The following is a 13,446-nucleotide window of genomic DNA, read 5'->3' as shown; positions in this document are numbered from 1 at the left end:
GTGTTTTTCTGTTATCTGGTAAATAAACATCAATGTTACGGAGTGGAAATTTCAAATTTTTATATGAATTCAAGTCATAACACTTTAAACTAATGAAATACCGTATGAATGAAGACTTAGGACTTTTTTTCTACTTGTTAAATAATAATTCATCATGTCCAATTTTATATTTATTGTTTCATCAAAAGAAAATTACATCGAATTCAACGTTAACGTAACTTCATAGAGTATTTCAGGAGTGTATGAAATGAAGATTTAATCAATACTTATTGTCACCTACATCATCTTCGGTTGGTCTCTCTTCCTCCTTTGCGTTTCCTTCCATGTCCACCATTGCAATCTTCTTTGCTTCAACGTACGAACTGTCTGCTTCACCCACACGCTTGTTTCCCGTCCGGATTAATGTCTTGCAGGCTCGCTTGAAATGACCTTTGCGTCCACACTTCAAGCAGGTTTTATCAATCGCACTGCAATCATTCGGCCTGTGAAACACACTGTTGCACCTGAAACAACGTTCTCCTCCAGAATTTTTCCACCCAGGTGTCACAGGTCTGCTAGGAACCAGTTCGTCTCTACGTCGAAACTGTTGATTTCCGAATCGTCCGCGGCTCGTCAAGTCTCGAGTGAAATCCTGACGGTCGCTTCTTCCTTGACCCACGCTCACCGAAGCGACTGTAGCTTGTTTTACCGTTCCATGTCTAAGGCGATAATATTCCTCGTTCATGTTGACAGCTTGAATTTGACGAACTTTGTCAACCAAATCCGCCAGCGTTCCTTTACGACTAAGCATCTTGAGTGCCATTGTTCGCACTTCCTTATTTCTCGCGTGTTCTGCAACGGTGCTCACGATCTCCTCAAATTCCTTCCCGTCACCAAACTCACACATCCTGGCCATGGCACCGACCCTCATGATGAAAGACAAATCGGATTCATCCGGTTTTTGGATCATCAATGCCAGTTTGCGACGATGTAACATGATGTCCGACCCGGACCCGAAATATGTCTTCAATCGGTGCATGGCGTTCGTGAATGGATGGGCTTCGGGATCTGGAGCATCAACCATCGTCGTCGTATTTTTGTAGATTTCCATTAACTTGAAGCCTGCTTTGACTTTGAACACTATGAACTTGGTTGGCTCATCAGTTATGCCAGCGAGTGTCATTGAGTCGAGTAATAAATCCTTCCATGATTCGAACTCAAACTTTCCTATCTCTTCACCTTCTACAGACGACTTGCATTCCGGAACATTGACGGTGGAAATCGAAATTTGGTTAACCGACGACATGAAGCGGGAAACTTCCATGGTGGTCTCACCACCACCGCTGCCATTGCGTTGCGTACTTGAAGGGCCAATTTCACCCGCAAATTCAACGCTGTTTACTTCAACCACATTATTCTTATTTGCACTCAACGTCGTCTGCAGCGAAATGATTGTCTCCTGAGCTTTTTCCAGTTGTCCACACATTTCCACAACTTTGGCATTCGATACCGCGAGCTCTTTCAATGCCATGTCGAGTTTCGAATTTTTCTTCTTTGTTTTCCTGTAATCCATAACACAAAAGAAAGACAAATGCTGGTGTCAACTTCATTCTTTAATTTTTTTTCCGCACATTTAATCTTGTACTTGACATGTGAATGATTTTAATGATTCGTTTTTCTGTGCACTCAATATTTTTTTTTTTATCATGCCACCTTCCACTCCGTTTTTTTTTTTTTTTTAGTAATTTTCATACATATTTTTTTCCAATTCCTTCCACTTTTTTTTTTGCCTTTACCATGAGACCTACCGCTCTTTATTTTTGGATTTTTTTTTTATTCTTTACGTGCCTGAAGACCTATCGCTTCCTTTTGTTCTGGCATATCTTTTTTTTTTCTTGCCATGAGACCTACCGCTCTTTTTGTTTTTGGCCATTTTTTTGTTTACATGCCTGGAGACCTATCGCTCCCTTTTATTTTGGCATATATTTTTAGATTTCGTTTTAACAATGTCTCAATATACTTACCGATTGGGAGCGTCTTCAACCACGCCATTGTCGTGACGCTTGGTTGATTTTCCGGCCATCTTCATCGCGGAGCAAAAACAGCACACGTCCGCGTGCCAAAACAATAGTTAACGGAATGCCGTTCGGATCTTTTCGTTTGTAACTTAACCCTACGCGACGACCAAACGCTCTCCCAAACACTCAGCGTATTCTCGGTGCCTCTCTCAATTTTGCACCCGATCGAATGATTCTCTCATATTTTGCTCCCGAAGCTCAGATTCTTCGGCAACAAGTGACCGAACTCTAGCAAGCGCGGTAACGAGATTCTTTTTTCCCTTTATTATCACACGCACACACTCTCAGCACTCTCAACACTCACATTCTCTAGGTAATTGTAAAATCCGACACGAAGAGACGTTCGGAATACCCCAGCTGGAGGATTATTTCACTCTCGCTCTCACTTTTTTTAACACTGAAAGATTTTTGTTTTCATTTTACCTTTATCCACTACAGTAATAACACTGTAATAACTTTTATGTCATAAAGATAACTAACGGCAGTCAAAAATCAACGAAATCATATAATGAGAGAGAGAAGGATTAGTATTTTCCATTTAATTCCACTACTTTATTTGCTTATCCTTGACAGATACGGGTATACAGGTATTCCACTAAGACGCCCACATTCATCAGGATTCATCATGGCAACCAAGCCGTCGGAGCCAAATAAATTCATCGGATTGAAGAAAACCATCGCATCGCTTCACAAGGACGTAGCATTTCTGAAGAAATGCCAAAAATATAAGGTTATACCTATAAGCCATAGGATTAAGGTACGGACACCCACCCCACCCAGCGTAGTAAAGAGGATGGAAGCAGAGTTCATCAAGGATAGCATCAGACGGCTATATAGCAAACTGGACATGAAGGTTTTGGAATGTTATTATCTACATCTCAAATTGGCCAAGGAGTATCCAATTAAATTCCAGGAGTTTCTGTCTAGGGCCAAGGTAGCAGAGGAGTGCGAATCGGATAGGAAGCGGAAGCTGCAGGATAGGAAGCTAAACAGACTACGGCAGGAGTCTCAACGGAGACGGACGACACACCGAACGGGTGAGCAGATCCCATCAACCATCACCACGACGCCGAGGGTTCACTCCATTGATGGGTTGGTTGTCAACCGATCGACGACCGCATTCACGGAAGAACAATTGACACACCTCAACAAGGGGCTAGGATACGCGGTTACAACCAAGCCAGACGTGGAGCAGATCATCATTGACGTAGAAACAGCGATTACCAAGACGCTTCCAACAACATCACAGAATACGGTTAGGACTATCACATCGAACATAATCAAGGACGGACAGGACGGACGCGCCAACGAAAAAGAAATTCGGATTGTAAAGGAGCTAAAAAGTAAAGCAGTATACTACGTAAAGGCAGACAAGGGAAACGCGGTCGTTATCATGGACAAGGACGATTACGATAATCAAATGATAACGAAGATTAACAACGGACCGTATAGACAGCTTCGAGTAGACCCCTTACAGAACATAGTGAAACGCGTGGAGAAAGCACTGAAGGAGTGCAAATCGATATTAGGAGATGGAGCAGGTCGTATACGGGAACCCAATCCCATTCTACCCAGGATCAAAGGTCTTCCCAAAGTCCACAAACCAGGAAATGAAATGCGAGAGATCGTGTCTGCAGTTGGTTCCCCCACCCACAAACTAGCGAAGTGGCTAGTCAAAGAGTTCCAGAGTATGCCGAATCAGTTCCAGAGTAAAGCAGTTAGTAACACCCAGGAGTTCACCCAGCAACTACAATCTTCAGGAGACATCAACGAGGACGAGATTATGGTATCTTTCGACGTCACAGCTCTTTTTCCCAGCGTACCGGTCAAGGAAGCGATCAACCATTTGGAGGACTGGCTATTAACACAACGAGAGGATGCAGCATGGAGAAACAAGGTTCGGACGTACCTTAAGCTGACCCGCCTTTGTATGGAAGAGAACTACTTCTCTTTCCGAGGTAACTTCTACAAGCAGACGAAAGGAGCCCCAATGGGAAACCCCCTATCCCCCTTCTTGTGTGAACTTTTCATGGCCAACTTGGAGACAATCCTGAAGGAGAAAGGACTATTACCAAACCGTTGGTGGAGGTTTGTTGACGATATCTTCAGCGTAGTTAAACGAGAAGCCCTTCCACAAATTTTAGATGAGATCAACAGAATTCATAAGGATATCAAATTCACTCACGAGGTAGAAAAAGACGGGAAACTCGCATTTCTCGATCTTCTAGTCATCAGGGAATCGTCATCATCTTCCTCGCTTGAATACGAAATTTACAGGAAACCAACAAGCACCAAAAGAGTTATCCCCTATACTTCCAACCATTCGTTCCAGCAGAAAATGGCCGCCTTTCACCACATGATTCACCGAATGCAGACTCTTCCACTCAGCGATACAGGAAAGGTTAAGGAATTACAGTACATCTTCGAAACAGCAAGACTCAACGGATACAAGGAGACCACAATCCAGGCAATCATCGATAAAAAAGCGAGAATTCTACAAAGGAGATTATTTACAACCCTCACCACAGCACCTGAACCATTGAAACGAGTGTCCGTTCCATTTGATCAAGATATTACTTGTAAACTAAGACCACAGTTAAAACAATTCGGATTAGATTTAGTTTTCACCAGTAGACATAACCAGTTGAAATCATTGTTAGGATCCGCTAAAGACCCAGTTAATGTTTTAGGTAAAGCAGGTGTATATAAAATAAGCTGTAATCATTGTAACAAAGTATATGTAGGACAAACCAAGAGAACTTTAGCAACTAGATTTAAAGAACATATAGCGGAGGTTAATAAGGCCAAAAAGCAAGAAGAAAAGGGCCTAACATATGATTTCAAATCAAAGGTTGCAGAACACATATTCACAGAGGACCACCAACTATCGACGGAGGACATAACGATTTTACGAACCGTATCTACACCATGGAAATTGGATGTTGCAGAAAGCCTCGAGATCAACAAACAACGTAATTCAACTTTACTCAACAGGGATCAAGGAAACGGACACACATGGCTTTTCAAGTTACTACCTAGGACACATCAACGAGTAAGCAGCGGAGTACCTGTTCCTATAGAAAATTAAATTTAAGTTTACCTAGTTTCTAAGTGAAAATGTACCTGTGTTAATATATATTCGGTAAATGCGATGTTTTTCTTCAGTCGAGTATTAGTACAAGACACTGAAGAAGTCTGCACATTGTAGACGAAATACGCGTATCTGTCAAGGATAAGCAAATAAAGTAGTGGAATTAAATGGAAAATACTAATCCTTCTCTCTCTCATTATACAGGTATTCCACTAAGACGCCCACATTCATCAGGAAATCATAAATTATGTTTCAAAATAGAACCGTTCGATTTTATCAACACTAAATTTTCAGGCTTGTTACAAGAATCGAACGGGTACACTATTACTGTTCCACATTGCAGCAGATGCTATCATAACTAATTTAAAGTATGTTCTTTTTCTATTTTATTATATAATTAATCCTTAATCAAGATTAAAATTAATAATTTTAAAATAATCTAATCTTACATCATAATCCTTTTCAATATTGCAGCGGGTATCTCGTTTTGGTAGCTTAACTGTCTAGTATCTCTAGTCTAGTCTAGAATTGAGGTCTGAATCTTGGGTTGAAGGGAGTTTTCCTAAAAGTGTCTGGCTGAGGAAATGTGGAAAAATGCTATATTAATATTTCAGAAAAGTTAATTTTTTTGCTGCCGGGGACAAGTATCGATGCATCTTTACCAGCGAGATATTCGACTCTCAAATACAGTTATATAATGATTATAACATGTTTTATATAACAGTGCAGGGGAAGTTGGATGGTTGCATAAATCAACAGAGAATAATTACGTTTCAAACTATATAAGATTTTACTATTCAATATGTTTGTTGGTCATATATTTCATGACATATTGTTTTATCTCATTTTCTAATTGATGGGATAGCAACATTGCCATTTCATATTTATTTTTTTTCATTTTATTTTTCAGCTCATGACTAAATTATTTTACATTATCTTATCAATTGGTTCCCATCGATTATAGTACAGTACCCGGTCGATTTTGGCAACAAACCCAATAAATTTGTGTGGCCAAAATCTAACCATGTCAGGATCGAACGAGTACTGTAGCTGTACACTTAATACACATTTATATAACTGTACACATTTAATAAAATAATTCACCTGATGAATTGCAGTACGTTGATTATTTTATATTTTACTCAAAGCAAAACTATACAGTTTAACATATATATCTCATTGTATATCTTATTATGTTACGCACTTCTCATAATATTTTATGTTTCGTTTAATTTTAGCTTGATAATTATTTTATTATTCTTGTGAATTTAGATCGGAAGGGATAGTGGATAACTTATATACATAAATAATTATTTTTCAGGTTTTGTTTCTCGTCATGCATGACATCATTTAGATGAGATTCAATTTCAATTTTATTGTTAGTCCTGTTAGTTATTCATCACTCTTTTTCAATTACTCTAAAAAGAGAATATTAAGTATCCTTCGAGCTAAACATATTTACTTGCTATTATTACTATAACCTTGACATTTCAGTGTTACATCCACCTACCATTGTAAGCAGAGGAGACATAGAGGTGCATCTTATTATGTGTACAATATTTATAATTTTTATTGCATCCATTTAATTGTATTCCCTACATTTCATATTTTAATGTTCCGATATACTTCATTTCACCATTACATATATTTACATTATATAAATAAATACTGGGTTGGGTGGGAGCATCAGGGTATCATTTGACCTGAAACTGGACGATGGAGTGGTATGACAACCGGAGTCTAGGAGGGAATAAACACTATCATTTTCTTTATCCTAACGATTCGATTGTGGTGGTGTAAATTCTACTCCAACAGTTTCAGTGAGATTGACGCACCCTTCTTAACAAACCATCCTGTAGGAAGCTTAATAAGTATTGCGAATTGCGTTACTCGATTTGTTGGATCGTATCGTTGGAAGGAGATTCTCAAATTCCCGTGGATTTCGCGTAAGTGTCTCTGCTTACGGGTCCACCCCCCGTTTTTGGCCCTTCAAACAGCGATATTGTGAATTCAGATCGGTAGCTCAAATTGATCTTGCTATTAAGTGGAGCTGCATACAAGACAAGATCTTTGAAGGGATGGTGGCTACCTTACATACATACATACATACATACATTCAAGGCACGTCTACGCAGACCAACCTAACTATTGGATAGGGAAAGTCTTTCCCTACGCGATGAGGATGTTGGTTTGCGTGGACGAGCCTTAAATTTCTAGAAATCATCAAGAGAAGTCATTGTTTACTAAAGCTGTTAGGCCCTATTTGTACGGGGTATTACGTCGTTTTTCCTTTTAATTCTACTACTAGGGGAAGTGCACCAGTATTGGCCGTAGGTTCCTATTTTAGCCACACCTCAGAAAACCGATTAAAGTACAATATTCGTGCATTTTGTAGTCGACATGTTTATGTACACCGAATAATATGATTTGTACCAACAAACTGATAGCTACTGAACATCTCAAATTTGTAAACAACGTGAAATATCATCAAAAGGTGGCCAATAAAAAAGCATGGCCAATAAAAAAGCATGGCCAATACTGGAACATTTTCCATATTATAATAGCAATAGCAATAATAGTAGAAGAATTAAAAGGAAAAACAACGTAATAAGGCATACAATTATTCTACTAAAACGCTCATCAATCAATTTAAAGCAATTTAAAAATGATAAAGATGCAAAAAATTACAACATAGGGTAAATTTATAGTTGAATATGCGCTAGACAGCAACGCCAATTTTATCACAACAATAACAGGCTTGTAGGTCATATGCACGACATCTAAAGCTTCATCATTATGTACCATTTTTTGCGCATAATCATATTTTGGGGTTATGAATCAAACTTATAGGTGGACTATACAAAAAAAAAAAAAAACAAAATGAAGCACCCTGGTGTAAATCATAGTGTGATCAGGGTACTGTAAAACCACCGGTAAAATTTAATTGATTTTCGATAAAATATTTGATTGCGTAGGCATTAATAGATAATTATTAAAAGTGTCCGAAATACCCATATTCCGGTGCACGATGGCACTAGCGTATGATATCTGCCGTTCTGCTACCACATCAATGTCACACTACTTATTCACCAATCTGGTAGAAGTACGACCATTCTCATACAACCTCACTCGCTGTTGGCGTGTAGGTATCGAATTTTCTTAAGTGACTAATTTATTAAACAACGAAGATCGGGCAGGAGGAAAAACATTCCAAAAATGAACTCCCACTGTCTGATTTCCCAGCATGCTTCAACATCGAGCGCATCAGCAGCGGGAGGCCAACAAAATACCGACTCGTAAAAGCGGGGGCAGCCGGACAGGAATTGATTGCTTTAAATGAAGATGTTTTACAAGCATGGTAATGACCTGTTCTGGGAAATCGAGTTCATTAAGGTACGATGGCGTCTGTCGCCGGGAAAAGTGTAGAGAGGGAAAACATAGGGAACATTTTCCAACATTGTCACGTAATATTTCAGCGAGTTGAAGATGCGGCCTTCAATCTTGTGCTCTTCCGTCCTGTTCCGGATGGGTGCTATTTACGGGCCAAAGCTCATATTTCTTCCCGAGACCATTTCCTTTCGCATCTCGTCTGGTTCAAGTTTGCATGAAATTGAAATCGATAAAACATTCAACGCTCGTAACGGTCGATGGCTGGCACGTTACGCAACCAAAGGCGGCAAGCAAATACGCGTGCAATTTCCCACCCTCGCAACACCCCCTTACTCAGTCCATTCGTTCATCTATTTGTGCGTGCGTGTCCTGTTGCTTCCGAAGGATAACTTCCATCACCACGCTCCGGTTGCTGTTGTGAGACGGAAATAGGCTAAGCTATCGATTGCCTCTGGGATCCACCAAACATTACGAAACAGCACCCGGAGAAGGCTAAAACGCTTAACGACTCATTTCAGATTCAATTCTGCTTCGCTCCGAGATTTAGCCTCCTCCTAGCGCTCATCTCATTGCCCTAGGAAAGTGGTCTTTCATCGGTCGGGTCGTTAGATGCTATCGTTGGTCGATCGTCGTCGTGAGTCATGTTAAAGTCGTAAAAATAAACGTTCATTCCTTTCGAGTTCGCCTTGTCTGTCGACGACCGACCAAGGAATCATCATCCTAAGGATCAATCGGGGGGAAGCGTACTTTCACTTTCAGACGATGAATCTGCGGCGCGACGGTATAGACCGAAACAGGCATCCGTGGTATGGTACGAAAAAGAAAAAAAAAAACAGTTTGCGAGTGTTTGGTAAAATTATAACCGCAAGATATTGCTGGATCGAGCGAAATCTGAGTGGTCGTTCACGTGATGGTTTCCTATTAAGTAGCTTCCCTAATTGAAACGAGAATTGTGGTTCGGCGTAAATTCCATTGGTTGTGGATATACAGAAAACTCAAGTCATAATCCAGTTGAGGAATTTCTCCTCAAGTGGGAAAATTTGTGGCCGAGTCATCATGATGAGTGATTGCAATAAGTGGAATAAGACGGCCGTGCGATTGTTTTTTTTTAAAGAGATTTTCTATTGAGGGTTGATATTCTTATTTCCTATTTGTTTGTGTCAATCTGAATTTACTAGGGAGGCGACTCCATCTGAACCCTAAAACATATAGAACCCATGAACCCGTCAGCTGGAACGGACGGTTCTATACTATCTTTGATATCGGAAACACGCTTATTTTTCGTTTCGTTTATAACCAAAAATTTCGAATTATTTCCAAATCCGTTATTTTTTTCCCTTGATTTGTTTTCCATCGATCATGTTTTCCGTGCTGGCCCTACCTATTGACCCATCAACTCATGAACCGGGAATTAACGGCTTGACTTCCCTGGCGTGATCAGAGATGCTATGCCTCAGAACATCCCGGCGGCGCCGACTGGGATTGAACCCAGGCCTGCTGGGGTGAGAGGTAATCACGCTTACCACTACACCACCGGCGCCGCTTTAATAACGGAATCATATGCATCCAAGTTCATAAAATGGTCGTTGGAGAGATCTAGCTAGTGATAGCTACCAAATTTTATCAATATATTGAATATGCAAGATAAGTGATACAACTAAGTGGGTTAATGCATGTTTATGGTGATATGTATGGACTAGGGGACATGCAATAACTGAAGCATCTCGAATCAAAATCAGTGGTATTTTTATAATTCTTTAGGTAGAATCACCATTAATTCTAACTCTGAGCCCGGATGATACCGGAAATGCCTCCGACTCCATCCTGACTCTTGCCTAATTCCGTAACCAGGCATTTTCGTGGACTTTCAACGCCCTATTCTCCTACTGTATCACTTATATAGTCAAATGACACAACATTAATTTCCCTCCTTAGTGAATACAGTGCTTGCTCAATTTTGTCAGGTATATTTTTTATTTATTTCTCATAACTTCTCAATCAGAAGTAAAATTGCACAATTATCGCGAACTCAACCAAGGCAAGGCAAACTATAGCTATTGAATATTCGAATGTTATTCATAATACGTCCTCCACCAGCGACTGGGAGTACGAAGAAGTACTGGACTATCATAAAGACTGGAACTCGCAAAAATTGGTCGACAAAAAATCGTTTCTTTCAGTAAAAATTCATTTCACAAAAATCTTCTTATTTTCCTTTTGGTAGTTCAATTCTTATATTTAAAGGAACAAAATGATCGTTTATTCTTTTGGTTTGCCAAATCCGAACTGCCGTGCCTTCCGCTTAACCCCTTCCATTATATTTTGCACAGTGGTCTCATCGACCTTATTCGCCGCCGAACGCCAGTTAGATTAAAACTGCTGCTCGTTTTCCATGGATTTATTAGTTTTTTTTAGATTCCGTTTGACCAAGACCCAATACCGTTCGACAGGGTGGAGTTCTGGGTTGTTGGGAGGGTTGTGGTCTTTGGGTACCACAACCACGTTGTTCGCATCGTACCACTCGATTGCCTTTTTCCCATAGTGGCAGCTCACCAAGTCCGGCCAGAACAGCACAGGTCTATTATGTTGCTTTAGGAATGGTAGCAGCCACTTTTCCAGGCACTTCTGGACGTAGATATCTTGATTGATGGTTCCCGTAGTTTTGAAAATACCGGTTTTTTGACCACACGTGCATATGGCCTGCCAGACGAGATATTTTTTCGGGAACTTCGATAGTTTGATGGTTTTAAAAAATTCAGCTACCTTCCCTTTTCCTGATGTGGTATAAAACTCCTGTCCCGGAAGCTGCTTGAAATTCGCCTTCACATAAGTTTCGTCGTCCATGACTTGAACTTTTTAAGCAGATTCGTATACAGCTTTTGGGACCGCTGCTTTGCCGACGTGTTTTGTTTGTAATCTCGGTTCGCCATCTTTACCTTCTTAAACGTCGACAACCCGGTTCGTTTCTTGGCCCGCTGCACAGTAGTATGGGAGACATTGAGCTTGCCAGCGACTTCCCGGATGGAGAGGTTAGGATTCCGCTTATATTTCACCGCACCTTCTTCGCCGTCGCTGCCACGTCCGGATTATAATTGCCGCCGTTTGCAGGCTTTCTGGCGGTCGACAACGCTCCCGAACACTTTTAAAGCGTTTTTCACGGCACATCCAACAATTTTGCCAACTTGGCGTGTGAGAACGTCGGATTCTCTTGCTGCGCGAGCCAGATTTTGAAAACTGGAGAGCCAACGGTGGAAACTCATCTTAGCAACCATTGTATATACACTCAACTTCCAAATGCAGCATTTCAGGTTTTCTAAATGCATTTTTAACAGAAATACACCAATTTGAAGTTGACCATTTTTTGCGCGTTCCAGACTTTATTATAAATTATGAAGCAGTAAAAAGTAGACTAAGTACAATTAATTGGCAGCATGTAATAAGTATTGGAGGAAATGTCAACACTAAAGTTGACAAATTTCATGCAATTATGAAAAACTTAATTTATTAAACGGTACCAGTAAAAAGAAGAAGAAGGACTCATAGCAGTAAATTACCACTATGGTTCAACCTGTGTCATTTAAAGAACAGAAAACAAAAAGCACATAAATTATACAACAATGAAAAAAAAACATCTGAGAATTTGCAGAGCTATCACAACATATGCAATGAACTCAACACAACCATTACCTCAGCACACGATGAATACAATCGTAAAGTCGATACTGGAGTCAAATCATGTCCCAAGAACTTCTTCAATTACGTGAACACGAAATTGAAAAGTAGCATCTTTCCGTCACGAATGTACTCCGCAAAAACAAGCTTGGGCAGACCTGGGCACGGTCATTGGCATTTCTGATCTTTAAAGTTACTGGCAACACAGAGAATTTGTCTCCGCCTGCGTGTGCATGTGTCAAAATTTGTTATTGATGTTGTCACAATACAATCCAATTTTGCAAACCACAACCGTGAATCTCCATCAAGTCCCGCCATGGATTCTCCAAAATCGAACGGATTCCTTAAGCGCACATCCTGATGCCTGTCTCAAGAAGGGGTACACGACGTTAGGCATACGGTCGTTAGGCATACGGACGTTATGCATACGGACGTTAGGCATACGGACGTACGGCATAATGTACGATAGGCATAATGGACGTTAGGCATAAAGGACGTTAGGCATAATGAACGTTAGGCACAATCTACCCGATGAATTCCAGAAGGATGATAATGGGGACCGTCTATTGATTGCTGACTTCGGTGACAATAATGAAAGAGCTTTAATTGACCACTATGTCAAGCAGTTTTGGTGTGACTTTCTACCAGCGATTTCACAAAACTGGAATAAATAATTTATATTTTTCATGAAACGTACAAATGTTGGCTACTTTCTCGTGGTTCTAGAAGAAAAAATCTCAAAATAATGTTTTATTTCAAAGTTCGAGTGGTAGTAAACGTCATGTTAACTGCTCGAATGAAGTGGTTAATTTTTGGAACTCATGAAAACTTGCGACGTCTTGGACAGGCAAAGTATTAGGTTACAAATGGTACGTTTGCCACAGTTCCTTGTTTGTTTCGGCAACTCGTCACTGTTCATGGAAGTATCGCTCCCTCACATCAGCAGACGGTTCCGCTAGTTTTCATTCTGATGACAACAAAAACAGAATCGTTGCATCGAAAAGTATAGCAGGAAATCCTGGCAGCAGCAGGTATGTTTTTTTTGTTATTGAATGAAAAACCACAGAATTCACCATTCTTCATTTCATGAGCTGTTCCTTGGCATCATATTTTATTCTACCTTAGCTGTTTTTTGTTATTGGATGAAAAATCACAGAATTCACCATTCTTTATTTCATGAGCTGTTCTTTGAGGAAAACTTTTTCTTCTTTGACAATTGCAATATGTGTGTAAGAA

At 40.1% G+C, this 13,446-nt stretch overlaps 1 protein-coding gene across 1 annotated transcript; it reads right to left on the bottom strand.

The window, feature by feature from the left end:
* Nucleotides 1-259: 259 nt before the first annotated feature.
* On the bottom strand, nucleotides 260-908 carry LOC135703823 (uncharacterized). The gene has a single exon (XM_065225149.1). It carries the CDS (start codon nucleotides 893-895, stop codon nucleotides 260-262), a length of 636 nt encoding a protein of 211 aa, XP_065081221.1. The 5' UTR covers nucleotides 896-908.
* Between the last annotated feature and the right edge of the window lie 12,538 nt (nucleotides 909-13,446).

Source organism: Ochlerotatus camptorhynchus, unplaced genomic scaffold (assembly GCF_037179485.1).
Source record: "Ochlerotatus camptorhynchus isolate MF236.1 unplaced genomic scaffold, CSIRO-AGI_Acam_v1.1 ptg000222l, whole genome shotgun sequence".
In the NCBI taxonomy this organism is placed as follows: Eukaryota; Metazoa; Arthropoda; class Insecta; order Diptera; family Culicidae; genus Ochlerotatus; species Ochlerotatus camptorhynchus.
The sequence above is the reverse complement of the archived record's forward strand: the minus strand, read 5'-3'. Positions and strand labels throughout refer to the sequence as shown.

What these genes read in the sequence shown, in the direction of transcription:
- LOC135703823 (XM_065225149.1), bottom strand. Translation starts at nt 895, where the DNA reads ATGGCCAGGATGTGTGAGTTTGGTGACGGGAAGGAATTTGAGGAGATC.